The 27,168-nt window shown below is 55.4% G+C and overlaps 3 protein-coding genes and 2 long non-coding RNA genes across 8 annotated transcripts; 3 read left to right on the top strand and 2 right to left on the bottom strand.

The window, feature by feature from the left end:
- Nucleotides 1-2,074: 2,074 nt before the first annotated feature.
- COLCA2 (colorectal cancer associated 2) lies at nucleotides 2,075-8,861 on the bottom strand. 3 transcript variants are annotated; one of them, XM_035345986.1, is made up of 5 exons: nucleotides 8,824-8,861; nucleotides 7,208-7,302; nucleotides 5,390-5,447; nucleotides 3,736-3,962; nucleotides 2,075-3,280 (listed from the first exon to the last, which is right to left on the bottom strand). In XM_035345986.1, exons 1-5 carry the CDS (start codon nucleotides 8,828-8,830, stop codon nucleotides 2,948-2,950), a joined length of 720 nt encoding a protein of 239 aa, XP_035201877.1. In that variant the 5' UTR covers nucleotides 8,831-8,861; the 3' UTR covers nucleotides 2,075-2,947. The 3 variants fall into 3 exon arrangements, with proteins under 3 accessions (XP_035201877.1, XP_035201874.1, XP_035201875.1); XM_035345983.1 differs by lacking the exon at nucleotides 8,824-8,861 and adding an exon at nucleotides 7,957-8,071; XM_035345984.1 differs by lacking the exon at nucleotides 8,824-8,861 and adding an exon at nucleotides 7,893-8,012.
- LOC118177915 lies at nucleotides 4,400-7,762 on the top strand. Its single transcript, XR_004755965.1, has 2 exons — nucleotides 4,400-5,517; nucleotides 7,563-7,762. It is a non-coding gene; the product is annotated as an uncharacterized LOC118177915 (long non-coding RNA).
- A 2,533-nt stretch (nucleotides 8,862-11,394) lies between the features above and the next one.
- Nucleotides 11,395-22,324, bottom strand: C24H11orf53 (chromosome 24 C11orf53 homolog). Its single transcript, XM_035345980.1, has 5 exons — nucleotides 20,140-22,324; nucleotides 17,469-17,578; nucleotides 13,761-13,803; nucleotides 12,747-13,045; nucleotides 11,395-12,102 (listed from the first exon to the last, which is right to left on the bottom strand). The coding sequence occupies exons 1-5, from the start codon at nucleotides 20,210-20,212 to the stop codon at nucleotides 11,701-11,703; spliced, it is 927 nt and encodes a 308-aa protein (XP_035201871.1). The 5' UTR covers nucleotides 20,213-22,324; the 3' UTR covers nucleotides 11,395-11,700.
- LOC118177916 lies at nucleotides 13,310-19,489 on the top strand. Of its 2 annotated transcripts, none has more exons than XR_004755966.1 (3): nucleotides 13,310-13,438; nucleotides 16,744-16,821; nucleotides 17,038-19,489. It is a non-coding gene; the product is annotated as an uncharacterized LOC118177916 (long non-coding RNA). The 2 variants fall into 2 exon arrangements; XR_004755967.1 differs by having other exon boundaries at nucleotides 16,984-19,489.
- Nucleotides 22,325-23,173: 849 nt separating the features above from the next.
- HINFP (histone H4 transcription factor) lies at nucleotides 23,174-26,896 on the top strand. Its single transcript, XM_035345971.1, has 9 exons — nucleotides 23,174-23,368; nucleotides 23,465-23,691; nucleotides 23,855-23,966; nucleotides 24,384-24,536; nucleotides 24,919-24,996; nucleotides 25,086-25,206; nucleotides 25,305-25,443; nucleotides 25,634-25,758; nucleotides 26,006-26,896. Exons 1-9 carry the CDS (start codon nucleotides 23,215-23,217, stop codon nucleotides 26,523-26,525), a joined length of 1,629 nt encoding a protein of 542 aa, XP_035201862.1. The 5' UTR covers nucleotides 23,174-23,214; the 3' UTR covers nucleotides 26,526-26,896.
- Nucleotides 26,897-27,168: the final 272 nt, after the last annotated feature.

Genomic DNA, 27,168 nt, shown 5'->3' with positions numbered 1-27,168 from the left:
TGTGTGAGTGCATGTTTAGGTAGGCTGGCAGAAATTCACCTGGCAGGGACTGATGAAAGGGCAGCGTTTTGGTAGTGCAATGCCAGTTCTGTTAGAGATATGGCACGAGCTATTGTCACCTAACCTTTTATTTTTTATGGGGGGGTGGGGGGGGAGCAGGTAGAGGGGAGGAAAGAGCGAAAGAATACGTCCCTCGTAGCCAGAATATCCACAATCAGCCTTTGAATAGCCCTCCTCTGTTGTTTTCTTCCTTTCTGTTTGTAGTCAGTCCAGGAATTCTTGTGTCAACAGTGAGCAAGCTTTAACTTGCGCTGCACGTGTCACCTGGGGCTGTTGACACAAAGCCGGGGAACAGCGTCTAAACCGTGCTAGCAGTCCCTGGCATGGGAGGCTGCAAAACAATTGTAGAAGGAGCAGCAGAGAGATGGGAAGCGGCTGCAAGGGATGGGGGACAGTGATACAGGCTGTTAAAGTCCCAGGTGCGTGAAGACATTTTGATGGAAATCTCCCCGTCGCATCGGGGCAGCTGGAAATTCGGAGCAGCTGGTCCCATGTGGCACGAGGCCAGTAATTGTTCACTATCTGTTATCTCTACGAGCACACGGCAGGTTCCCGGCGCAGACCTCAGCCACCTGCTGCCGCAGACGCGTGGCAGCCCAGAGGCGAGCCCGGCTCGATCTTTCTGGAGGCAGCTTCCTCCCCGGGAGGCTGCTTTTTTGCCTGGTTCTGCCACATCTAAAGAGCCAGGGGTTAGGATAGGGGTGCCAGGGGGTTGTAGCCCTGCCAATCCCAAGTGGTTGAGCCTAAAGAGCAGCCACAGGCTCGGTGACACAGCCAGAGGCTTTGCACTGAGCGGTCCTCCGGGGAGATGCACGGAAACCGCTGCTGGCTGTGCACGTCTCGGCCGCCGCCGCCCGCTGATAAACGCGCGACTGCTGATAACGCGTCGGGCTCAGATATCTGCCCCGCGTGCAGGTGAGGGAGATGATGTCGGGCTGTAGCTCAGCTGGCGTCCCTGCTGGTGTTTTTTGGCAGATCGGGATGCTGCTAGCCTTGTTGTGAACTGTTGATGCAGGCTCTCTCCTCGTTTGATGCTCACCCATTTCCACAAGCTGCATGAGAACCCCTCCTGCCTGTCCCGCTGAGATCCGGCTACCGCTGCCAGCCCACGGGCAGGATGTGGTCACACCATTTCCAGTAGCGGCCTCAAATATCTTGCCTCAGCCTTATCCTCTTGGGGCTGTTTGATGTTGGCGATAACGAGCTTTGGTGTGCAGCTCAACCCGTGCCCACCCCACGAGCATCGGGCAGGAGCGAGCTGTGGAGCCTGGGGGGGCACGGGACAAGCCTCCAGGCTCCTGAGACCACCCTTAGGGGCTGGAGCATCTGAAGCACTGCTAAAATAACACTGCCAGTGTCTGTGCACAGGGTAATCGCACCTCTAACTGCAGCAAAGATGCAGCTGCCAGCTCCTATTTATAAAGCCTTCTGTGACCAAACGTGTTTAACGCTTGGGCCGGCTCTGAGATGAGCTGGGTAAAAGCAGGGGAGAGGGGAAGTCAAAGTAAAATGCTTTGTGGCAAAGTATTTTAAAGCAAACTTTTGGGGAAAAAAATAATAAAATCTGCTACCTTACACAAGGCAAGGGACCTGGATGCTGGGAAGGTTCAGCTGGGTCCACGAAATCTCCTCTGCCATGGCAAAATTTGACACCACCTGCCAGTGATCTGTTTTCCGAGGAAGGGTGGAGGACAAAGCTGGATTAACTGGCATTACCTAAATATTTAAAAAGTTCCATTAAGAACTGTTGCCCTGCTCTTAGTTCCTCATAGATTTCACAGGGTGAGGAAGTACTGGTGGTTGGGTTTTTGGTAGAACGGAGGAAACTTGCCTATTTGCCAGGCAAGCCGTGCGTGTCTCGCATCCCCAGCCACTTGGGCAACAGCAGCTCGGGGGGGAGAAAACCATTTCTATTCCACGTGGATGTGTCTGGAGGGGAAGATGAGCACACAGTTAGCTAAACCAGGTCTTTGCCTTCATAGATGTAGCTGGTTTTTTGTTGTTGTTGTTGTTGTTTTGGTGTGGATTTAATATGGGAAAACGCTTTTTTCTTTCCAGCCTGGGTTCTCAGCTGGGAAACCATCAATCTGCCTAAGTGGCGCTGAAAGGATGTGAGAGAAAGAACCTTGGGAAGGTCTGGGGTTATGCAGGGAAACAGGGAACCCTCAGATGTGGTACCTTCCCCGTTATACGCTTTAAAATAAATCATCTAGCTCCTGTTCAGCTGGCTGTGGTGAAAGGAGAAGACCTGCTATCAGCAAACTCTGCTTTCCCAGGGAAGCCGGTGCTGAGCAGCAGCCGAAGGTGCCTGGTGCTTGATCCCACCCCTGCATGGACCCGAGGGGCTTTTCCCACTCATGGCCCATGTGCTGAGCCCAGAGCTTGCCTGGGAAACATCAATTTTCCAGCTCTGCAAGAACCACCCGGGAATTATCGCAGAAGCTAAGGGAAATCTCAGAGCTGTGTGCGGGCAGCGGGCTGGGTGCCGAGGGACCCGGGGCTGGGCAGGGGCAGCAGGACTTCAGTGACCTCAAGTCAAACCCTCACCTTTGTGAGGACAGGGCCGGGATCCTCTGTCATTAGCAGAAGAGAAAAGCACGTGAGTAACGAACGGGCTTCAGTGTGAGTACCAAATGATTTATTTGTACTAAAAAGCTGGCTTAATGACACGTGTTTGGTAAGGCACCTAAAAACAAAACAAGGAAAACAACATAAAAAAGCTGTGCCTGCCCACAGGAGACAGGAGGACTAATGTAGTGGCAACACCGTGTGGAAGATGTGTGAGTAGTGACGGATGAATTGGACCGTGCGAGGCAGTGCAACTTTGCAGAGTTCGTGGGCAATTAATCTGGTTCGGAGAGGGCAGAAGCGCGAGGCCCCGCTCCCATTAGCTGTAGCAGACGTCCCAGCTCCTGTCCCATCGGAAGAAGTCATCGGCCACGGGCGGGAGGCAGTCCAGGCAGTCCGTGCTGGGGCAGGGGAAGAACTGCGGGCCCTTGGTGTCGGCGTGCTGGGGGCCGCAGGCTGCGCAGCAGCAGGCAGGGGCAGCGAACGGGGACGGGGGGTGGCAGGGCCACTCCTCTGCCGGGTAGCCGTGGGTCGCCGTGTCCAGGGCAGAGGGTGGGCTGTGGGTCAGCGGGGCGAAGGGAGGCAGCTGAGGGGGAGAGCAGCTGTAGGGGAGAGGGCTGGGCAGGTCAGCCGAGCTCGGGGGTCCGGCAGCCTGCAGGTGGAGAGGGGAGAAAAAGGAGGAAAAAAAAAAAAAAGAACAGGGTGGTTCGGGATGTGATCTGGGGAACCTGCGGGCACCAGGGGAACGGGCAGGACTTCTGCACTGCTGCCCTGCCCTGGAGGGGCTGGCCACCCCAGGAGCTGGCAGTTCCTTTGACACTGGTGCTAACAGGCAGCTTCCCCATGAGTTAAACAGCTAACAGTAACCGGGCTAGTCCTTGCAGGACATGTGTAGGATCTGGAGAAGGGACATCCCCTTTTCTGCAGCCTCTTTAGGATTTAGTCCTCTCCCTGTCCTCTGCTCCTGGGAGGAACCAGGCAGAGGACCACGCCAGCAGCGCATGTTGCTGTGGCTGCACCCCATGCCCCTGAAGCAGTCTGCAAATCTTTTGGGATGGGACTCCTGGCCCCAGCCTCCCTCTGAGCACACCGGCACGCCGTGCTTACCAGGCCCTGGTTGAAGCAGAGCGGGACAGGCTGGAAGGAGTCCGAGATGTAGTGCGAGGGCGTCTGGAGAGCGCCGAGGGCTGGCTCTAAGGTTGCCTCCGTCTGAAGGTAGGAGTCTACCAGCTGCTCCAAGTAGCTCGGGTTTTCCTCACAGGAGGGGCAGTTGGAAAACTGCCACGATGGACAGCAGTTGGGAGCAGAAGAGATGGGTTCTGCATCGAAAGGCGCTAGGAGAGAAGGTAAACCAAGCAGTAGCAGGTTATTCAGTGTCTGTTTTCACAAAGATTTCAGGACTCTCGCATGTTCAGTAGCCCTTTGGATTTAGATACGGATGAGATATGGCAAAAGGTCCGCTAGCTTCAGGCTGCATCTTCTAGGGGAGCGGACACCAGGAGGAAGATACTCCAAAAATATGCAAATAATTGGGAGGTTTAGTCCCCTTGGAAAGCTCCATGTCTTTAAATACTACCAGAAACTCTCCTGCATCCAGCCATTTCGGACAGGGATCTGTCTGGAAGCTCCCTCCAGCTCTTGCCCTTTGGCTTCACCCTGAAGGCGAGCACTTGGCAGCCCCAGGCAGCGATGTGTGCTGCGGGGTACGACAGGCACCCGGCCCTTCTGCCTCACCCAGCCCCCAGAAGCAGGGTGGCTGCGTCTGCAGGAAGAACGGGGTAACAGACAAGTGGTTTACCCTTTTAGCCTCCACTGAAGCAAACAGAGAGGAGATAAAACCCCAGGCAGGCAGAATGGAGCAAGCTGGCGATAACGCGGCTTTGCACCCACAGGAGAGAGCACGAGTTGAGCAGAAGTGACTTCATTACCTTTTTGTGCTGCGCTCAAATCTGGGTAAAAGCAAAGCCCTGAGAGCACGGAGGGGCGAGGTCTGGAGGCAGCGGGGCCGCACACAGGTAGAGTCACTCAGGGGGAACCGTGTGCAGGCTCAGGGTGGGAGCGTTTAGTGGGATGGGGGGGTGAACAAGAGGCACCCAAAATACGTAAACAGATGGCGATTTACCAGCCGGGAAGAGCTTTAGCATGGCTCACGTTTCTGTATTAACATAAGCAAATTGATTCCCAACTATTGATGATTTAATCGTTTCCTTGTCCACACAATGTATATATTCACACCTGCCAAACCCTTCAGGTCTCTTTGCTTTGGCCACAAAACGATGGAAGGCTCTGAAAGCCCAACGGGCTGTTCCCCCAGCCCTTCCCCCTTTGCCTGGATGTTCACGAGGAAGGAACTCTTTGTGTGGCTGAAAACCTGACACTCCTCTGGCTCCTGCCAAGGCTGCCAGGAGAGCAAGAAGAGCCAATGCTGCTGGGGCTCAGCACGGTGCCGAAAAGCGCACCAGCCCCCCAGGAGAGCAGCGCAGCTCCCTCGGGGATGAGCATCCCTCCTGGAAGGGGCTCTCCCTTCGTGCTGTGGGAGAAATAAATGCACAAACTGAGAGCATTTGAGCGTGCTGGTGTAGAGGGTGATATGTACCCTGCCGGCCTCTCGGCATCCTCATCTGCATTTCACGGGCTCCGTTCAGGTGCTGATTGGCTGCACTGCTGGTTATCTGGCACTGCCTGCCTGCACCGAGGGCTGGAAGGTCTCTGGGCTGTGGGAATAGTTGGGAAGGGACACGCGGATGGGTTTTGTACCAACCTGGGTGAGGAGGAGACACAGACTCCGAGAACTGGATGCTGCTGCTGCCCCACGAGACCTGGCCAAAGAGAAGCGAAGAGGAGGGTTTGTGGATGCTGCAACACAGAGGCATTTTTCTGCGTGCTGAGGTAAGTCAGGGTTTCGCTTCAAGCTATTTATGTGAACCTTATTTACCTCGTGGCTGTGGCAGTGCAAACCTCCCTAGTACTGACAGAGCAGCATTAGCCCGCAAAACACAATTTTCCCCTGAGCCTATGGAGATAATGGCACTGGAGGAGCCCAGCACCAACCTGGTGCAAAGGAGAAACCCCAAAGAACTTGGAGAGATAAATATGATTCAGAGCAAGCCACTGACAGTTGTAGCAATAGTGGTCTTGAAACACCACCACGGGCGATTGCAGGTAGCCCCAGGACTGGGCTGGCTCACGGTGGTGGTGCCAATGCCCGTGGGGATCCAGCTCTGGCATCGCTCCCCACTGACACAGCTCTGCACCCCTGTGGAAACGAACGGGCTCATTTTCAGAGGGATATGGGAATCTGAAGGTGACAGGCCAGCGTCTGTCCTAGGAGGCTGACCTGCCGGAGGGGAAAGAGCCTCCCAAGAGCAACAGGAGCGTCGATGTTTGTTTGGAATCAGGATCTACTCTGCCAACATAAATCCTTTCTCTCCCCCTGTTTTAATTCACACAGATTTCCAGTTCATTTCCTTTATTCAAACTGCTCTCCGGCTGACGGCTCATTTCCCTGCTAACAGTTTCCTATCCCCAGGTTGAATTCATTAAGCAGTGGCTGCTCTGGGCTCTGACAGTACCTGCGGGGCTCCCCCTGCTCGCTGTGGCTGCGGACCTGCACCACAGAACTTTTCAGGTCCAGCTCCCCAACAGGCAGCAGCTGAACCCCCCCGGGCAACGTGGACCTTTTTCAGGCCACAAAAGGAACCTCCTGCACTGCCACCTTCTCGGTTTTCCCTTTGTGGGTGAGACAAGCATTACATCAACTTGCAGTGGGAAGCACAAACCAGATCCAGGCAGCCCCGTGGCTGCCGGTGGGGAGGAGGGACCATTTCCAGAGCCCAGCAGCTCCGTGCTCGGATCACCCAAGCCTCGCCATCCAGCCTGCAGGCTGATCAGCTTTTTGAGCAATTAGCTGCCGCCAGGCACAGGAGGTGGGAGATGAAATCTGAAAACCATCCAAAGCGGCAGTGTCACGAACCAGGAAGAAGTAATGATTTACCAACCTTTTTTATGCAAATCCCCAGTGTGGCTGGAGCTGGAGGGCTCTTACAAAGACTGGATGGTTTTGCGTGCATTGTGCGCCCGGGAGCCGATCTCCTTCCCCTCCCAGAAGGGGCTCGGAGCTGCCCAGGTGGTGCTGGACAATGCCGGAGACCCGAATTTGGCCAAGCACTGGGATGTGCCCCTCGTCCTGCACTAAGGAGCCCTCATGGAGCAGGATGGAGCCCTGCTGAAGGGCTCTTTCCCATGCCTGGCTTTCTTCCTTTCTGCTGGCCAAAATTTGGGACAATTGCTAAGTCCCGAATACTCGACCCCTCCCCACAGCCTTTTGCTGCTTTAGCAGGACAGAAATTTGCCTCAGAACTGCGTGGTGAGGGCTGAAGGATTACCAGGGCACGTCCTCCACCTGGTGCAGCACACCAGTGCGGTGCTTGCTTCAGCCCGGCCACGCCACATTTTAAACAGGGCTCATCCAGCAGTGACACCGGATTTGCTGTGAGAAGCACAAGTGGGACTGGCTTGGCCAGAAAATAAAAGGTAAAGGGGGAAGAGACAGAGCAGACATCAAAAGTTTTTCACTTACTGTCGCACCGGTGGCTGCTTGTCGCGCCCTCCTCTGCTGCAGTAACTCCTTGACTGTTATCTTTACTCGCACGCCTTGGTACACCTTGGGCTTTCCTGGAAGAATTCATGGAAAAACACTTTACGGGGTGGGAGACTTTCAGAGCACACGGCACATCCAGCGTATTTTCAGGCACACTCTGCGTGAAACCAACTTAGAGCTGACAGGTATGGGTCTCTGGACGTTACTTGTTAGCAGAGTTCCCAGCCCCCTCTCACACCTGCTATTCAAGCTCGTGACAAGCAGACATTTATGAAAAAGTTGGTGTTGGATTATATGTTTTAATCATGCATGTTCTTTTTTTTCCCCCCTCCAGGTGTCCTAATACCCAGCTCCATCTGGTGCTACTGTTGAATCCATTTAAATTCCTGTCATATTTGCCGCTCTTAGGACCTGAAAATAGATGTGGGAACCACTTCATCTGGCAGATGAAGAGCAGGAATAAAACAATGCAAATATGTGGGTGGTTATTCAGAGGGCTAAATAAAACACAAATAAAATGACTGCTTTCATGAATCACTTTCTGCAAAGCCGAGATTATCTCTTTGTCTTGCTCATACTCCCATTTATTTCAAAAACAACAACAAAAAAGCATTTAGGTTGTCTTCAATCCAGCCAAAACCAACAAAACCGTCAGCCATTACACCTATCACCATGAGGGATTTTTACTACAGGAAACGGCAAAGAATTTATCTAGTCTGAAAAATCACTTTCACTCGCCGCACTCATGCCGAAATACTCAAAGCCTCTGGCAGGTCGGTTTCCGTCCCGACTTTCTGCTGATATTTTCACGCAGCGGCCGACCCTACGAAGAGTGGTGCGGCCGCTTGCGGGTTCCCTGCCCTGTTGCTGCTGCCTGCAGCGAGAAAATGGGGCTGCGGGGCTGGGGGCTGCAGGGCTCTGGGGCTGTAGGGCTGGGGGATGAGAGCTGGGGGCTGTGGGGTTGGGGAGCTGCAGGGTTTGGGAACTGCAGGGTTTGGGAGCTGCAGGGTCTGGGAGATGAAGGTTCGGGGCGTTGGGGGGGCTGGGGTCTGTGGGGCTTTAGGGCTGGGGGGTCTGCTCCGCACCTCCCCACTGCTGCCTGCCCCCAGGGAGATGCTGAGGGGTCCCCAGGGGACTTTGCCCTCCTAAACTGGCTGAGAACCCCCTTTTAGCAGGCCCTACGGCCGGGGATGAGTGGGGGGCGCCCAGCCCCTCCTGCAGCCTGCCCCAAACCCCCCGGGGGAGCGGCGGGGGCCGGGGGCTCGGCGCTGCTCAGCCCCGCCGAGGGGCCGGGGTCTGGCGGCAGAGCCCCCCCTGCCGGGGGCCGGGGCTGGGACAGGATGGGGACGGGGGATGGGGGGCGAGACCGCGACCCCCCGGCCTCCCCCTCCCCGTGCCCTCCGCGGAGCCTTCGCTGCCTCCTTCCTCCTCCTTCCTCCTCCTCCTCCTCCTCTCCTCCTCCCCTCCCCGCCCTCGCCGCTTCCTCCCCGCCCGGGCGCCGAGCTTTGGCCTCGCAGGCGAAATGACCCCGCGGAGCCGACAAAACGCCCCCCCCAAAAAAGGGGCCACCGGGGCATTCCCCCCCCGGCTCTTACCCGACATGGCGAGCGGCGGCGGAGGGTCCCCCCCCCCGGGCGACCCCCGGCGTCGGCGGCCCCGGCCCCGGCCCCGCAGCGGGGCCAGGGGGCTGCGGGCGGCGGGCTGGGGGTTTGGGGGCGAAGGGCCCCGCTGGCCCCGCAGCGATGGCAGGTGGTGGCCGGGCAAATATTATGGTTTTATACCCCCGGGTAAAAGTTTGAGTTTTTCTCTCCTAATGCCAAGTATTTAAAACCTCTAGAAACCAATGATTTGACAATCAATGATTGCGCGATACTTTCAATTTGAATATTCAAAGGCTCCACAAAATGGGCTATCTTTTTGTGAAACCGAGCACATCCCCATCTAGCAGAGGGGCTGGGGGAACAGGATTTGGTGGGGCCACCCTCCCCACCCCTTGCTTTTCTGACATTTTCAGGGTTTTAGCCATCTTTCCCCAAACGAAGCAGATGCCTCGAAGCCGGCTCAGTGTTTTCTCCTCAGCCGCCCAGGCTGGGCTCCAGCCCTCTCATATTTCACTTGCTACCTGCAGAGAGGACTCCGCAAGGGACGGCGTGGCTTTTTGCACGATTTGTCACTTTTTAAGGGCAAATACGAAGGTTTTCAGACCAAAATGGCACGGGGTGGGCGTGGCGCAGCAAAGAGGCCGCCCTGGGCACCCAGGTGGCAGAAGGCACCCGAACCCCACTTCTTCCCACAGGGCCCCCTCCCCTCCACCAGGTGCCAGCCTTGTCTTGGCATTTATCTGCATTTTTCCCCCCAATTCGGGCTCTTTGCTGGTGCTGCACAAAGTGCCCTCTCTTTGCATGCTTCAGCTCAGGCCTGCCCCGTGTGCTGCGAGCAGCGGGGCTGCAGGCTGCCGGGATGACCCAGATTTTGGGCAACCCCTCATCACCACACAGCACCGATGTAGCCGGGGGCTTGGTTTTTAAGGTCACATTTAAGCTTTTCCCTGGGCACCGCAGTCTCTGCCGTGCCTCGGGAATTGCCGGCCGATGGCAGAAAGCAGGCCAGGCTGTTAATAATCTACCAGCTGCTCAGCTTGGCTATTGTTGCAGCCGAATCTTTTCTTTCTCGTGAAGTTGGACAAATACGCTCGATTTCGGGGGGGAGTGGGCACGGCGGCGATCCTTTCCCTCGTGTGGCGGGGCCAGCCTTGCTCTGCCTTGGAGGGGAGCCCTAACCCTGTCCTGTGCTGCAGTGTGGGGGGCTCAGGGAGGTCTCAATACAGCCATGCCCAGGCCTGTTTGCACCACGAGGTTGGGGGCCCGCAGCCCATGCCAAGCTGGGGATGCTTCCCCACAGAGTGCTGGTGGCAGGGGACTGAGCCCCAGGAGGCCACCAGCAGCCGGTGTGGCCAGGAGCCCCCTGAAGGGATGGCATTTAGGGTTTTCCTGCATGGGCTGAGGCTGGGAGTGTTTCCAGATCCCCTGCCTTGGTGAAGAGCCGAGTGCCAGAGTGGGTCCGATGCCTCCAGCACCTCTGCCCTGGCTGCAGGCTCCATCCCTGGGCTGGGCTTTGCCGGCACCCCCAGGGGCAAACAGAAAGGTGCAGCCCACGGGGTGGGTGGGTGAGGGCTTGGGGCACGCAGAGCCGCGGGGGTTTGCTTTTCTGGACGGGTCTGAACAGGGCTGGGGAATCAGGAAGCAGCAGCAGGGAGCAGAGCCAAAGCAGGGCTGGAGCTGGGTGCTCCCGGCCGGCTGCGGCCGCACACTGGGGGCTGCGGGGGGCTCGGCCTGGGGGGTGCCGGGGTGCAGCGGTGGGGCTGGGCTGTGCCCAGCGGTGTGGTGGCATCTGCAAGCTGCAGCACTCCCACCCCGTCCTCTGGTGCCAACAGTGTGGTCTGGGGGGATTTTGGGGGGCTATGAGCAGCCTGGGGGCTGTCTGGTGGGGTGGGTGGCTGTGTGGCTGTAAGGGGGGGCTTTGTGGAAAGGGACCGGCCGGGCCCACTTGGCAGCCCCACACAGTGTTGCTGATGGGGGTCCAACACTGCTGCCCATTTGTGGGTGCATTGCTGTGCCCCCAGGCTCCCTGTGCAGGGGTGCTCGGGGCTGTAGGACATGCGGGCTGTGACCCCAGGCTGTGCTCTGCTCCCTGGAGGGGGCCGGGGGGCTCCCAGCGCCCACCCAGCCCCAGGGTTTGAGGAGAGAGGGCGAGCAGCGCCTTCAGCCACCCCATCACCGCCCCAAATCTCAGGCCAAGTCCTCTCGGGGAGGATTTTGGCGGTGAGGGACGAGGTGGGGGCGAAGGGGTGCAGAGGGCTCTGGTGTCTGTGCGGGAGCGTGTTTGTGTGTGTGCAGAGCTACCTCTAGTGGCCGTGGTAGCCCGGCCTGGCAGCGGGACTGCAGGTCGGCAGGGTCCCCCATTACAGGTCCCCCATGGCAGCCCCGCGAGGTGCAGGCAGCTCCTGCAGCCCACAAGGCCTTCGCTCGCCTCTTCTGGGGCGGGCGAGGCTCCATTATGCTATTATGCTGTTAATGAGGGTTTCTCCCAGCCCCTGCCTCGCTCCCCAACCCTCCTTTGGTGACACCGCTCTGTGGGTGTAGTTTAAGGCTCAGCGAGACCTGTTTTCTCAGCATCTGAAAGCGAGTACCTGAGATCTGTCCTTGCAGCACAGGCCAGTAATGTGCAGGTATTTTTCAGGCTGTGTATTTTACTTGTAGCACAGCAGGACTGTGAGCTATGGCTTTCCTAAGGCACCAGAGCACCCCTGTAAGCTAGACGTGGTATATCCAGTGACTTCTACCCAGAGCGTGAAGCATTGCGCGTTGTTAGCATCCTCTGTCTGAAGGAAACTGCTAGGAAAAAGCATGCGAGTAGCTCATTTGCCTCAATAACAGTCAGCGCCTGCCCTTCCCTCCAGCTCTCATCTCTCCTCAGTAAGTTCTCCGGCCTTCGTACGTGCCCCAGACGGGACTTCCATCCTCCTTCGCCCAGGCAGAGTTATCGTGAAGGGGCGGCAGCTCCGCGGGCGGCTCCGGCGAGAGGTGGCTCATCCTGGAGGCGAGCTCGCTTGCCGCGGTGACGAAGGGCGAGAAGGAGTAGGGCGAGGTGGCGGCGTAGCTGGGCGAGTAGTGGGCATCTTCAAGGGGATGCAGGGGGTAGGGCTGGGCTCCGGGGCTGGCTGGGGTCCAGCCCGAGCTCCGATATGGGGAAGCGCCTCCGGGCTCGTGCGAGGCGAGGCAGCCGGTGCCCGCAGGCAGCGCCTGTGGAGGGTCAGAGCAAGCGGCGTCCGACTGGCCCAGGCTGTCAGGAGAGGTCTGCTCCCACGGCTCTCTCTGCAGGGAAGGGGGGAGAGAAGGCGAGGGAGACCCGTGAGGTTTAAAGATTGTGATGGAGGGGATGGCACACCTAGCCTGGCATCACCACGCCACGCTCCCCCCCCCCCCCCCGCCCCGAGCCTGGCTGGGAATGCACACAAGGGTTTCTGTTGTGTTAGAGCAGCGTTAAAACTGCTGGAAGGAAACATCCGTGGGGTTAGCCGTGGGCAAAGCTGGGCACTGACCAGACCTGATCCTACAGGGCCCCGGAGATCTGCCCTGCAGCATGAGCCAGCTGGCTCCGGGAAGCAGCAGGGGTAGGGATAGGGACATGGATCGGCGTAGGGGTAGGGATGGGGATAGGGATAAGGAAGGGATAGGCAGTTTTCTGGAGGATGTTTCTAGAAAATTTCAGGAGCTTAATGGAGCTGCTGTTTGGGGAACAGGGAAGGGCACGTATTTAGCAGCCACACTCCAACAGGAAAAGGAGCCATGAGGTGGGAACAAAGAGAAAAATGGTTCCCTTTCAGCCCTGCCCCATCCGCTGCGTACTCTGCTGGGGCTGCCTCGGGCAGTGGCCGTATCCTTCCCACATGGGACCCCCTGACTTAACCCCAGCTTCAGTCAGATCATGGGGGGCCAAGAACCACAGAGTCACTCACTAGTAGGAAATGCGCTGTGTCATTGGGGAAGGATGGCAGGAGAGGGGGCAGTGAAGAAGGGCTGAAGAAGGAGCTGGTACCAGGCGTGAGGGGAGCGGTACGGAAATCCCCGTATTGCTCAGGGAGATACGGGTCCAGAAGTGTTGGGTAGCCCTGGGTGGTGGAGGAATCACACGTGAAGGGCTTGGACCCCAGCGGGGATGAATAGACATCACCGACAAACTGCTTTGTGTTGTGGAAATCCAAGTCAGCTGTGAAGGACCTCCTGACCCCGTAGTAACCAGCCGTGGTAGGGGAACCTGTGGTGGTCAGAAAAAAAAAGGGATGGCTAAAGGGAAACCACAGCAGCAGCACCTGGGGAGCTGCAGAGCCACAGGCACCCCCACAGGTGCCACACAGACCTGTTTCATCTCCTGCAGCTCCCCAGGTAGGAGTCAACCCTGATGTGAAGCAGATGTGCCTGCCCAAAGCTTTTAGCACCTTGGGCTGCCCCTGATCCAGCAGATTGCCTCCATCTGCAGCAAACCAAACGTGTTTGGGGAAGCTTTAAATATGAGGTCTTTGGTGTTTGTTTTTTTTTCCTTGCCTTGCCACAACCCTGGGGGAAAAGTGGGTTAGAGGCTGTAAGACCTCCTGCCTCTGTTTCAGCAATACTTCCCCGTCCCTGCCCAGGAGCTCAAGGAACAGCACAGGTCAGTTCCTGCTTATGTGCTTTCTCTCTTCAGCTCCAGGGAAAACTGGAAGGCACAGAGGGGTCAGAAAGGGGTTCACCAAGTGGTATCTCCATCAAAAAAGGTGGAGCTACTGTAATTAGCACTGCCTCTATTTGGGAATTTCACACAAGATTATGGGGGCCTTCCAGCAGACTGCTGCTCTTGTGCTGACTCTTTCAAATACTTTCCTCCTGGGCTGTCCCTGTTCCTGTGCTCCTTTCTTCACCTCTGACCTCTGGAGGAGCAGTATCTTCTGTCCAACCCCCACAGAAAGTATTTATTGGTGGGAGGAAAACCTCACCTGGCATTTGGACAAAAGATGACTGTGGTGTGCTGCTGCTGCCCTGCAAAAGATAAAGATGCATTAAAAAATGTGCTTTCAAAGTAAAGTAGTTCTCTGAGCTTGTAGTTTGGGAAGGTGCTGGCATAGCTGTGATGAACTGTTGGAGCCTTGGTGTTATCAGTACGAGGAGATTAACTTCAAGATTTCAAGCCTGGGGCCTCTGAGGTATTAGCAGATGTAGGCTAAGAAGAGATTTCAAAGGTCTTGGATGGAGCTGATAACAGTAAAAATACCAAGATAACTGGCTTCTGTCTCGTATACTGCAACGTCCCTTAACGCAGCCGCAGCGCTGAGCGGTTACTTTGGTGTCAGCATAAAACAGGTCCCAAAAAGTTGGTGTACAGGTCCTTGGCTGGTCAAAGCAGGCTGGCTCCATGCCGCTCGCATGCGAGCCTGGCTCTGCCATGCTGTGCTTCCCTGCCATGGAGCCTCTTCAGCTGGCTCCTGGGGAGCTGTGTGGGGAAGGCAGCTGTCTCTGGCTCCTCTTTGGGTGGTACAGTAATGCTGAGAGTAATAATAACAGTAGTTTGTTGGTCCCAAGGTAAAGGAGGGTTAGCCCTGAGCAACCCTGGTGCTCAGGGTGGCTAATTCCTTACAGGGCACTGCAGCACAGGCACCTGCTCCATCCACAGAGCTGTGCTGAGGTCTGCCTCCAGCCCCGTGGACCCGCAGTGCCTGTGGCTGTGATGGTGCCATGCTATTTCCAGTTTGCATAGTGCAAACAGGAGGTTCCTGCCATAGCAAGCAACCAAATTTAGAGGTTTAGATTTGAATTAAATTTGCCAGTGCTAAGACTTCCTTTTACCGCCGAGGGAGGCTTGCAGCTGCTCCCTGCTCCGTCATGGAAATGAGCCCCAAGCCCACAGGAGTCACCAGGGCGCAGGAGTGGCAGGAGGTGGCAGGAAGGAGCCCTCTGGCTTGTGGGCAGATGAGCGCTCACCTTGCAGGGTCAAAACCAGGGCTTGCACCTGCCTAAGGCTGAGCCTCTTCTGGCCACAGACCTCAGCGAGGCTCCTCTCTGGTAACACGGCGTCCTGTGGAGCTGAGGCCACCCTATGCAAATCTGGTGTCAGCAGACACCCCTCCTGCTGCATGCGTGCCATTTTGGTGATCCCTTCTCCTGCTTCAGGGATTTTTTCCCCACCGCTTCCTCTGCCTGCCCATGGCCACAGCATCCCGCTGCTGGCTGCATTCACTGAAGAGGAATCTTTGCCTGAAGGTGATGGTGCAGCCCCCTGCACGAGTGCTTAGACCTTAGTCTTAGCAAGAAGCAGTCCAAGAGCTGTCACCTGGCACCCCTAATACTGTGTTTGAGGTGTAAGGGACCAGCAACGCTGTGCCCTGCCTGTGTTCGGAGGTGCAGCTAGCAGAGAAGGGCTGTGGTGAGGAGAGCTGGGGTGTTTTGCTGGAGGAACGGGGAGGTCCCTGAGCATCCTCTGTTACGGAGCATTTCAGTTCTGCAGTGCATCTGAGTAAATCCTCGATCCTGCCTGTTCAACAGTCACTGAAACAGTGTCACAGGCCCTTTTGGCACACCCCTGTGAAGGCTAGCTGCAGAGCTGGTGTCAGCTGCGAGGGCTTTACCTGCCTTAATTCAATCACAACAGCCTCTGCAGCTGCCCACCCTTGGCTTTTGCTGTAGCGAGCACCCGCATGCTTGCAGGGCCCTACATTTCCATTGCCTCCTGGCTCCTTATCAGGTGATGAATGGCTCGGCTTAATTTAAGCCCATTAGTCCATTTCCTCCCTGCATTACTTCCTTTCAGCGCTGTGGGACTGGGCTAGCTGGGTCTTCTGCAACACATCATCGTGCCTGTTCAGCATCACTCCAGCCCGCAGCACGTCCAGCTGATAAGCCTGGCCCCCAGCTGCATTGCTTCACCTCGGGAGCTTAGGTGTGTTCAGCTACAGGGCTGCCTTGGGGCAGTAAAAACAGGAAAAAAGGTTAAAAAGGGGTAAAAGGATGCAGGTCAAGCTGTGAGTGTTACGGCCCTGGCCCTGCCATGGGGACCACAGGTGCCCTGGGTTAATAAAAGTGCTTTGCTGACCACAAGCCTGAGTGCTGCTGTGCTCGTCTGTGCACTGACCGGTGTCCTTGACTGAGACAAGAGCGTGGTGTAAGCCTTTCATCATACAAAGAGTGACAGCGGGGTCATGCCTCTGTCTGCAGCGAGCCAAAGGAGAAGTGTCAGAGCCTCCCCAGAGCCCAGGGCTGAGTCCTTTGGCCCCGCAGTTGATGGGAATTCAGATGCCTAGATTGCATGGTTTTCACCATGGTACAAACTGCTTTCCTATCATTTCATGTGTGTCACGCCTGGATGTCAGGAAATGGTTCTGCTGCCTCAGTAAACGGCCAACAGCTGCCCTCTGATGGGCAACGACCTCTCCTCAGAAGCTTGATTCGGCTCCGCAGACCTTCCCTTGCACGGCAAAGATTTACTGATTTCAGAGCAAAGATCGCATTCAGACAAAAGATGCAGCTAAGTTACCCCGCATCATAAATACACAAAGGGGCGTTCAGTCATCTGCTGTTTGCTTTGATTCTGGTTTATGTTACCTGTCAGATAAAGAGCTGCTCTTACGGTTGTTCTTTTCATGATATGTTCCAGCAAATACGGATGTTTGCCCTGCACAATAATTTTTTGTCTATCACAGGGAATTAGCAATAGGGCAAATTTTGCATTAGATAGACACACAACTACGTAGCTCTGGAATATAAAGCAAAGGGCAATAAAGCAAGTGGTGTGTGTTTTATAGTCCCCAGGGCCGGCAGTTGGACGCGTTGAGGTGCTAAACAAAAAAGCTGCTGCCTGCAGAAAGGGAGCAAGGTGGTCCTCAGTGAGGATCTGGTGGTTCAGTGAATGTAAACAGCACCAGAACTCCTAAAATGTGTTTTCTGCTGCCAGTAAATTCAGTCTCTGCTCCCACCCTCTCCTTGCAGGACCCGGTTTCAGCAGCTTGGCTACATCAGCCTCTTCTGTCAGCAGCCCTGGAAGCGAGGTGCTGCTGCCTGGTAGAGGTGAGACCTGAAGCACCCAGCGAGTGGCTTGCGGTGCCTCTGGGTGCCCTGTGGTGGCACCTACAGTACTGTGTCCCCTGGGGACACCATTGCTTGTATGGCTATTCCAGAAAAACACAGCGTAGCGTACTATAATTTCACTTAGGCTTCCTGTTGCCATAGAACCACTTGAAAAAGACATCATCTCTTCCAAGCTGATGTTTGGCCTCTTTCCAGACCATAACATCACTGCGTTTCCCCTGGCGCTTGGGTATGCCAGAGAGGAGCTGGAAGGAGCACAACATTCGGGGAAGATCATCTATTTCTGCGGCGCTCAGCTGTCCAAATGTAGCTGGTGAGAAAGCAAGCTGACTTGGGAAGGTGTCATACGCAGGATGTGAAAGGAATGGGAAATTCAGCGTTACTGATTTGCTAAATATACACACGCTGCAACTCCAGTTCCTCAAAGGTTCACCGATGTGGAAAAATCAAGGAACCATCTGTGATCTTTTGGGGAAAACATTGGTGTTGTAAATGTTTCCACCGTTCCCTCCTGATGTTGGCGGTGCCCTGCACTCAATGCCAATGCCCTTTAAACCAGGGGACAACATGGAGTGACTTCTGGCTTAAAGAAAAAAGCAACAAACAGATAAACAAAGCTGACTTACACTGAAGCAGGAGCCACTGCTCTGCCTGGATCGCTTTTCAGCAAGAAGATCTTTGACTGTGTGTTTCACTCGCACTCCTTGGTACACTCGCTTGCCAAAATCTGTAGTAACTAAGTGAATGAGAGAAGTGTTAGAGGAGTTCAGCAAAGGCAGAGAGTAGGCGGAAGAGGTTGTTATGGAAGAAACAAATTCCCTGCCTCTACACCAAGTTAGGGAGGAAGCACGTAAGACTATTATTCATGCAAAATCATCCCTTAGGAACCCCACAGTGAGGGCTGCTCGTCTGCGGAGAACAAAGACTGAGGTGCCCTGCCCTGTAGTTAGCACTGGGTGCCATGCGGTTTCTCTGCAGCTCTATCAGTGCCAGGCTGGCTGATGGTTTATTTTTTTTTCCAGAGTGCTTGGGGGCTCCCACATCTCCCCTTTGGATCATCAGAATTCGATTTAACGGCACAGCCCTGCTTGCTTCCAGCAGAGATGCTGCGGTTTAGCTCCTCGTTGCCTTTCTGGAGTTGCTGGCTTTCAGCACATCGCTCTGGGGGCTGAGACAGTTTTGATCTCAGTGCTGCAAAGGTAGAAGTAGCCCAAATGGTGGGACTGACCTCTCTAAATGGTGATGTGAATTAGATTGTGAAGATGTCATGAAAGGAAAAGGAGGGTATGGTCTCAGCCATGCCACCCTGGAGGCTGATGGCAGTCCTGCCTGTTCTCTCAAGCTGCCTGGAATCCAGCAGGACCTGTACATAAGGTCTGTGTGACTTCTGGTGCAAGGCATTTGTCCTCTTCCCTTGCCTGGAAAAAGCTTTGAGGTCTATCTGCCTTGTGTACAGGTGTTCTGACACAAGTGAGGGCAGAGAGGTACAGGGTGCAGTTCCAGGGGAGATCTTTTATCCCGGCCAAGGTCTGTGCTGCAAAGAGCTCGCACCTGCGGAGCCAGGGAGGAGTGTCCAGATGGGCTTTTATTGGAGTCTTCCAGAGAAAAACTGAAGTTTGAAGTTAATCCCTTGGAAAACACAAAGCTGTGCTCTCCCGAGGGAACGCCAACAGCCACTCCACAGCTGATGTGTTTGTCTGAAATTGTGATTTATCTTTTTGCCCGTCTGCTTTCCAGGAAGTGCCGTTTGGGTACATTTATCACTTTAATTCGTGTGGCACGGCATCCCCAGGTGCACATGCATACGGAGAGGTTACAAAGAGAAGAGGAGGAGGGTGGAAGCAACACAATCTCAATGCTGGCTTGGGGTTACCCCAGGTGTTTTCTGTTGGGCATAGCAGTTGCAATTTTGGGGCAACTGCAGCTTGGCTTTGGTGTTTGAATACTCACCAGAGAGAGACTTGAGCCAAGACAGGAGGCAAACACATTGCAAGGACACAGCCCCCAAAAAACTTATGATCGATGTAGTCTAAATAGGGGTGAAGACAGTCTGCACGCTTACCAGCCAGCATCTCTGGACAAGCCAAGACATAGCCAGTAATGGATATAATCACTTGACATTGAAAGAAATTTGCCTGTATACCGAGACTGGCTCTTCTCCATGGCCCAAAGAAGTGTCCCTCCCATAGCCCCTCTTCTGGGCTGATTTTACTGAGAGCAGTTGGAAGCAGGGGTACCCGTGCTGGCAGCTGGATTCAAAAGCTCTGGCAGAGCAGGCATAAGTGGTGCAGAAACAGCTATACTTCCTGCGTCGGAATCTTTGCGTGAGTTCCTTTAGAGAAGCACTGCAATTTGATGGATGAGCCAGAACTGCAGAGCACAGCTCACTGGGCTCCACCATGCTTTGCTGCCTCCAGTAACTCAGGCAGCTGTTGCTGGCTGCATCCAGCTGAAGAATCAGGCCTCTCCTCAGCACAGATCTTTGGCAGAGGGACCCAAGCAATGCGTACTCATATTTAATTTTCAGAATGGAGGTATCTCTGAAATAGCATTGCCGAAAAGAAAAGCCGTGACCGGCTTTAATTCCTTTGCTCATCAGCCTGCTATTGCCAAATCCTACATCTTTGTTAACTGACCTTGCTTCTGTGACCATTTCCAGCCCCTGCCTGATGCTTTCCACTTCTGCTGTCCTGGTTTCCTGACACCTTTACTACAGTTTAAAGACGCTTGAAAAACACTTCCATATATCCTTTACACAAGGGTGTGCCATGCTGTTGAAGTTTCTTCACTTGTACACTCACAGTTATAAGAATTTGAGACAAAGAATAAGTAAGCAACATAAGGGCTCTGTCCTCAAACCTGTTTTTTAACGAAACAGCCCAGCACATGCAAGTAAAATAACTTGGCGTGCTATTCAGCAGGATTGGATGCTGAGCTATTAGAACCCGACATCATCCTGCTCTTGGCAGCATTAGAGAAGAAAATGCTAATTTGGGCCAGAGTTGATGTAATTTTTCAAGTAAATTAGATTGTATTTCACATCACTTTGGTATAACTGCCTTCTTGAAAAAAAATATTGAAAATAAAATTGAATTTGGTGTAGAGAAGGCTGAATATTCAAATAAATATTGTTAAATTCTTGGAATAGCAAAGGTATCACATGCTGATTTTAGACAATTCTCCTTTCTGCATTGTTTTAACTTGAGCCCGAGGATGGCACAGTATATTCTTTCCCCAATACTTCCATCATGCTGCTGCATCTTTGTGCTTTTGGAAAGTCGAGGTGCCAAGACTCACCTGTTTCCATTGCGATCACTGGTGACAAGTCCCAGCTCTCAGATCTTGTAGGAGGTTGGAGAACGGCTGTCATGAGCTTCCCAGAGCAGAGTGAAGTCAGTGCTCATTCTCCACTGATAAAGTTCCAGCTGAGCCTGATGGAAATATATTTTCTACGATTTAATGATGTCTCCACAATACCTTGTTTGGGATTTGCTTAAATGCAAATCTCTTGATGTTTGTATCGCTCCGATTTGCATGGTCAGTGTGGATCATTCTCAATGGGTCTCTTTCCTGTCTGTTCATGGATGAAAACTGAGCTGAGTTCATCAATGGAAAATGTTTGGCTGAAGTGAAAGGCTGGTAAGTCTTGCAGTGATGGGCCATCCCTTCACAGGTGGGAGAACAAGCTGGAAACAAGCATGGTCAGTAAACGTGAAATGTCTGTGTGCTGATGAAGATGCACACATCAATACTCAGGAAGTAGGACTGTCTGTCTGGGACCTCACAGGCCAGCTTGGGCATTACACAAATTCTCTGAGAGCCCTTTTCCTGCGACACAGCCAGCACAGCCTAGCAATGCGTTGAGGACAGGCTGCTGTGAGGCAGATGATCTCAGGAGCATTTTGTGCACAGAGTGGGCTGGTACACAGCATTACTGTGCTCATCTTACAAGAGCAGGGCAAAACTGGCGCCATCGGATTCCTCATAATTAAATATTCCTCCTTGTGGAGCCTGCTGCCAGCTTGTGGGTCTGTTAGGTAAGGTCTGCCTCTTGTTATTACTCCATGTGCTCTCCCTTGTAATGGCCCGAAGATGAATTTGGCCTGTCACGTGAACTGATTTCCTGAGGAAGGCTATTATTATTATTGCTATTATTATTAAGTGTAATTATTATTTTCCTTTAGAAGAAAAGTAAAATATAAAGGGCAGCAGCTGGCAAAGGCTGATCTGATCAGGTCATCAAGAACAGTAGGGAAGGCAGAGCTGAGATAACATCACAAGTAATTCCCAATGTACAGAATTCCCAACTTATGGAATGATTCAGGTGTTCTGCCTGCTCGGATGCAGTGCTCAGGACCAAGAGGACATCCCACAGTCTCTTGGAAAACCCTGGCTCCTGTGAATGGAGTCTTTGACCATGTATATTCCCCCTCTCCATGGACAAGTCTTATTCTGGCCAGGCTGTCCCTGGCTGCCCCCGCCTGGTGTGCGCAGAGCTGGCAGGTGTTAAAAGGGCAGGAAGCACCAGGCAGGGCAGGGAAGCGTGGGCAGATGTGAGGTCCCAACAGAAGAGTTGTCTTTGCCTTGTCAGCAATAAGCTTAGTTTGCCACCTGCTTCCTGGCAGGCTTCCCATCCAGTTTTGTCTCCTGTGCCAGATATTTATATACTTTAGTTAGGATTCACAAGTTAAAGCCAAGCCCCGTTCAAGCTAATCGCTTTGTGCTATGTAGCCAGTCCAGGTGTTTTCTGTACTGATTACAAACCAATTACACTGAAAACAACAACAGGTCCTGCAGAAAATAATTAAACAGAGATTAAATGAAAACTCAGCCTTCTTTTAGAGGGAATCCATCCCTTAACTTACATTTTCCTTTGAAAAAGCATCAGATCCAGATTTTCTATATTATTTAGTGGATTTAGGCACATACTGTATGTATAATAGGAGTTATGGAAGCAACTGTGTATTGACAAGGCACGTTTTTATGGCACGTTCTATACAATCCCATTCTGTTTTAGCATGGTATTTACCTGTGCCAAAGCAAACCGTTCTAAGAACTGTGTCTCTGTTCTGTACTACAAAAGCCTGGAGCAGCAGATGCAATACTCAATGCATATTTGTTTATTTCAAACTGTCATTTCAATCTGTCTTTTCATTACCGGGTAAAGAGACTATGTCACATTGTCTCACAGCGGCAACATAATACCCATGGATAGCATGGGTTTTGTGTTTTGTGTTTGGCCAGGATGCCCAGATGTGTGTATTTAGATTGTAAGTGTGTACATTGAGAGGAATTTCGTTTTTTTGACAACAACAGCAGCATTTGCCCTGGAGGCATTGAAATGAATCTGTGGCAGCTGCAAAGCCTGTGCCAATCTTTGTGCTCTGCTGCTGCAAGAGCCAGGACTCACACCAAAACCCCTAACGTGCCAGGTATGGAGCCTGGTGTATGAGTTTACCAAGCCCAGATGTTAGCTGGTCCCACTGCAGTCCCGAAGGACTGCACTCATCATCCTGTGCAGATCTGGGGTTGTGAGGAACACAGATCCTGTGAGGAGCAGCTGTGGGAACTCAGGTTGTTTAGTCCGGGGAAGAGGAGGCTCAGGGGAGGCCTCATTGCTCTCTGCAACTGCCTGAAAGGAAGCTGTGGGGAGCTGGGGGTCAGCCTCTTCTCAAGTCCTAGTGATAGGACTTGAGGGAATGGCCTCAAGTTGTGTCAGGAGAGGTTTAGGCTGGGAATTAGGAGACATTTCTTCTCAAAAAGAGCAGTCAGGCATTGGGATGGGTTGCCCAGGGAGGTGGTGGAGTCACTGTCCCTGGGGGCATTCAAGGAAAGGTTGGACAAGGTGCTTGGGGACGTGGCTTAGTGGTGACATTGGTGGTAGGGGTGAGTTAGACCAGATGACCTTGGAGGTCTTTTCCAACCCTAATGATTCCACTGGGGTCTGAGCTGGGTGATGCCAATGAGCCCAGCTGGGCGAACGTTGCACAGGGCCATAGCCTGCCCCACATCCATGTTATGAGGGGTGAGAGATGTGTGGAGGAGGGCAGCCATGCGTAACTTTCTGCCCACGACAGTGGTGCTGAGAGGCTCCTCGGGCAGCCCTCGGCTGGGGTGGGGGTTTCCCGGCCCCACTGGGGCTTAATGGGGAAGGTGGGGGGGGGGGGGGGGGGGGGCGGACCGATTTGTGCCCGGAACCTTCGTGATCCCGCTCCGCTTCCCACCCGCCCCCTCTCCTCCGCAGTACGCGCGGGTCCGCGCCCCGCGCTGCGATTGGCCAGCGCCTGCTCGACGGGCGGCTTCCATTGGCTGGCCGCCGGGGCGCGGTCCGTCAGGGCGCGGTCCGACGGGGCCGGGCCGGGGCTGGCCGCCATGGCGCCCGTGAGGGAAGCGGCGGTGGTGCTGCGCTGCGAGTGGGCCGCCTGCTCCTACGCCGCCGCCGCCATGGAGGAGTTCTGCGGGCATGTGGCACAGCACCTGCGGCACCACCTGCCCGGGGAGCGGCGCGACGAGGTGGACCCGCTGGGTGAGGGGCCGCCCCGGGGGGGGTTCTGTCCAAAAATGTCCATATTTGGGGGTTTTCCGTTAAAATTCTGTGTGTTTTGTGGCGGTTTTTTTATAGAGGAGTACACGTGCCTGTGGCAGGAGTGCGGCTTCTGCTCCCCCGAGAGCCCGGCCGACCTGGTCCGCCACGTCTACTTCCACTGCTACCACACCAAGCTGAAGCAGCGGGGGCTGCGCGCCCTGCGGGCCCAGCCGGACATCAGCCGCTGCCAGCTGGACTTCCAGAGCCGCAACATCATCCCCGAGATCCAGGAGAACTTCCTCTGCCTGTGGGAGTACTGCGAGGTGAGGGCACCGCGCTCCTGGGCGTGGAGGCCCAGGGAAGGAGAGCTGCTCTTCCCCTGCCTCTCGGTTGTGTTTGTACCCCTGTCAGAGTGCCTGCTGTGTGCTGCCTGAGGGCTGCGTGTGATCGCCTCACCCTCTTCTGCCTGTCCCTCCTCCCCAACAGAGGTCGTTCGATAATCCCGAGTGGTTCTATCGGCACGTGGAGGATCACAGCTTCTGCTCAGAGTACAAGGCAGCTGGGAAGGAGAACCGCGTGGTGCTCTGCGGCTGGAAAGGTATCGGGGGCGGGCAGCGCCTCTCCGGGGAGCTTGGCATGGGGCTGGGCTGCAGGGGCTGTGCAGGAGGGCTCTGCGTGCCTTTCAGAGAGCTCTTGAACTTACAGAGCGTGTGCGTAATCCTGACGATTAAATGCTCCTGTAAAGGTTTCTCCGGGGTTAAGCGCTGTTAGGGTGTTCAGTACTAAACTTCTCCCTTAAGGTTAATCGCTACAGAAGACTTAATTTCCAGTTAAATTTGTAAAGTAATTTCTCTCTTCCGTGTGCGTGTAGAGGTGCCTTAAATGTTTGTGGTGCCGGGGGCCCCCAGCAGTTGTACACCAGTGCTCTCATCCTGCTGAGTCTTCCAAGGAGCCTGCCGCTCAGCCAGGCTGTGGACACGGAGGATCCTCACGGCGTTCTCTCCTCTCTGTGCAGACTGCGACTGCTCGTTCAAAGGGCGCTGCAAGCTGCGGGAGCACCTGCGCAGCCACACGCAGGAGAAGGTGGTGGCGTGCCCCACCTGCGGCGGGATGTTCGCCAACAACACCAAGTTCTTCGACCACATCCGCCGCCAGACTGCGCTGGACCGTGAGTTCCTGGGCGGGTGGTTGGGTTGGTGGGGCCGCCTGCGCCCCGGGAGCAAAAGGAATCGGGCGTGGGGTGCTTTGAAACAGCCTGGCTTCGCTGTGGATTGGGAGCTGAGACGCTGAGGAGCCTGAGAAGCGTCGTGTGGCAGAGGCAGGAGGGTTGGAGGCTGACCAGAGGTTGCGCAAAAGGAAGGCAGACCGGTCCTGGCACGCCTTTTGTTGGTTTGCTTCTTGGTGTGGCTTTGTGTCTGCTGGTCCTCGCTGGAGAGGAGGGTTCCCAGCTCGGCTCTAACGACCTCTTTGTCTCATTCGTGACGTTCTCTGTGCTTTGATCTCTTTTTCTCACCGCCCCCTCCGTTTCCTCCCCGGCCCTGATGCTGCAGAGCAGAGGTTTCAGTGCTCTCACTGCTCCAAGAGGTTCGCCACAGAGAGGCTGCTCCGCGACCACATGAGGAACCACGGTGAGAAGAGGCTCCTTCTCCCAGCCGAGCTCTGCAGCGCGTGCTGGCCCTTGCCCCGTGCTGACGTCTCCCCCGGTTTCTCCCCGCAGTGAACCATTACAAGTGCCCGCTGTGCGACATGACCTGCCCGCTGCCCTCCTCCCTGCGCAATCACATCCGTTTCCGGCACAGCGAGGAGCGGCCGTTCAAGTGCGACTACTGCGACTACAGGTGAGGGCCAGGGCTTGCTTTTGTCCCGGGGAAGCGCCCAGAAGCACGAGCGTGCCCTGCGCAACACTCAGCCTGCTTCCTCTATCGTTTCTTTTTAGCTGCAAGAGTCTCATCGACTTGAGGAAGCACCTGGACACGCACAGCAAGGAGCCAGCCTACCGCTGCGAGTTCGAGGCCTGCAGCTTCACCGCGCGCACCGTCTGCTCCATCAAGCTGCACTACCGCAAGGTCCACGAGGTAGGGCCGTGCTGTCTGGAAGCATGAGGCAAAAAAACCACGAAATTCAGACTCAGCCCCGGACTGTGGGAGCGTGAGGGCAGGTTGCACTTCTTTCCAGCTGCAGTGATGCCTTGTGTCGGCGTCAGCACCTGATTCCTCCCTCCCCGCTCGCACGCGGGGTGCTCACGTCCCTCTCTCTGCCCTTCAGGGTGACTCGGAGCCCCGCTACAAGTGTCACGTCTGCGACAAGTGCTTCACTCGTGGGAACAACCTCACCGTGCACCTCAGGAAGAAACACCAGTTCAAGTGGCCCTCGGGGCATCCTCGCTTCAGGTACTGCACACCTTTCGCTCCCCTCTAGCGCAAGAGGCAGCCGGGACGCGTCCTGGAGCCAGCAAAGCGACCCGACGGCGCCTGGGTGCTGGCATCTGCCTGTAACGTGCTCGATCCCCATCTCCCAGGCGCTGGGCAGCAACGCAGGGCTTTGGAGCACAAAATGTGATTCTTCTTCCTTGGCTGCTGCCCTTCTCCTGGGAGGGATGCAGCGGGGGCAGCTCGTCACCCCCCCGTCTGTGCTCAGGTACAAGGAACACGAGGACGGCTACATGAGGCTGCAGCTGGTGCGCTACGAGAGCGTGGAGCTGACGGAGCAGCTGCTGAAGGACAGGGAGAAGCGGGGGGAGGCGCTGGATGGCTCCCCCGACTGCGTGGTGCTGTCCGAAGGCGAGGGCAACCTGCAGGGCATCATCCTGGAGGCCCCCACGGAGCCTTCCCCGGCGGAGAACCGTGTGTGTGAGGCGGCCCCGCTGCACGCTGCAGCCTGCTCTGCTGCCAGCCCCGAGGCAGCACGGCCTGGCGCCTTCCCGGGAGCTGCTCTGTCCTCAAAGCAGGAGCTCAGCACCCCGGCCAACCCCATCATCCGCGTGGTGAACCGGACCAACGAGCACGGGGAGACCGAGACCGTGTATTGTGTCGTGGCCAGCACGGCCGCCGAGGAGCGGGCGGCGGCGGCACCCGGCAGGCTGCCCCTGGAGCTGGAGGAGAACGTCATGGACCGCCTGCAGAAGACGGCCGAGGAGCTGGGCATCCAGATCGTGTGAGGAGCTCGCCTGCGTCTGGAAGTCCTGGGCCTCCGTGGGAGCTGGGGGCAGTTGGGAAGTGCCGGGGGGGGGAAGGCTGAAGGTGTCTTCTCCCACGTGCAGCTGGATGGATTCCCACCCACCTGGGTAGCGTGGCAGAGGAGGAGGATTGGTCTCTCCTGGCTGTGGCTCACAAAAATTAGCTGGGAAGAGCTGTCTCTTTGTTTTGGGGACCTCCCCCACCTCCAGCTTTGGCCTTAGCCTGCCGCAGGTTCGCTCGCTGGTGCCGTGGGCCCAGCGCAGCCCAGTTGTGGGCCCGTGCTGAGCCCGGTCCTCAGCCCGGTTCTCCCTGTGCCGGTGATGTGCAGCAGAATCTCGTACCTGGGGGGCCGTGGGGCCCTCTGCAGACCTGTCCTCCCCCTACCTTGTTCTCCAGGGGGTGGCCTGCTGCACATCTACCTCCGCCATCGCTTCCCTGCACATCGCCTTGCGCCGCTGATCCCGTTGCAGAGGTCTCGGGGGGAGGAGAGGGCTGGAGGTGCTCTCCCTCAGAGCCTTCTGCTTCCCTGCAGCACTGGGGGCTTGGAGCCTTCCTCACGCCTTTGTCCTTCCCTGGGTTCCTTCCCCACATTGGGGTTTGGGCTCCTGGCTGGGCGGTGTGCTT

The sequence above is a fragment of the Oxyura jamaicensis genome, chromosome 24, assembly GCF_011077185.1.
Source record: "Oxyura jamaicensis isolate SHBP4307 breed ruddy duck chromosome 24, BPBGC_Ojam_1.0, whole genome shotgun sequence".
NCBI lineage: Eukaryota > Metazoa > Chordata > Aves > Anseriformes > Anatidae > Oxyura > Oxyura jamaicensis.
Note: the sequence above shows the minus strand (reverse complement) of the source record. Positions and strands in the feature narration are given on the sequence as shown.

Bases quoted from the DNA above. Each gene is read 5' to 3' on its own strand.
- COLCA2 (XM_035345983.1), bottom strand. The intron at 5,448-7,207 runs GTAAGTGAAAAA...CTCTTTGGCCAG, and splicing joins AAGCAGCCACCGGTGCGACA to GTCTCGTGGGGCAGCAGCAG. The intron at 3,281-3,735 runs GTAAGCACGGCG...CTCCACCTGCAG, and splicing joins TCTGCTTCAACCAGGGCCTG to GCTGCCGGACCCCCGAGCTC.
- HINFP (XM_035345971.1), top strand. From the start codon at position 23,215: ATGGCGCCCGTGAGGGAAGCGGCGGTGGTGCTGCGCTGCGAGTGGGCC. The intron at 23,967-24,383 runs GTATCGGGGGCG...CTCTCTGTGCAG, and splicing joins GGTGCTCTGCGGCTGGAAAG to ACTGCGACTGCTCGTTCAAA. The intron at 25,759-26,005 runs GTACTGCACACC...GTCTGTGCTCAG, and splicing joins TCGGGGCATCCTCGCTTCAG to GTACAAGGAACACGAGGACG.
- C24H11orf53 (XM_035345980.1), bottom strand. From the start codon at position 20,212: ATGACAGCCGTTCTCCAACCTCCTACAAGATCTGAGAGCTGGGACTTG. The intron at 13,804-17,468 runs GTAAGTCAGCTT...TATCTTTTGCAG, and splicing joins GCAGTGGCTCCTGCTTCAGT to GGCAGCAGCAGCACACCACA. The intron at 13,046-13,760 runs GTGAGGTTTTCC...TGACCACCACAG, and splicing joins ATCTTTTGTCCAAATGCCAG to GTTCCCCTACCACGGCTGGT.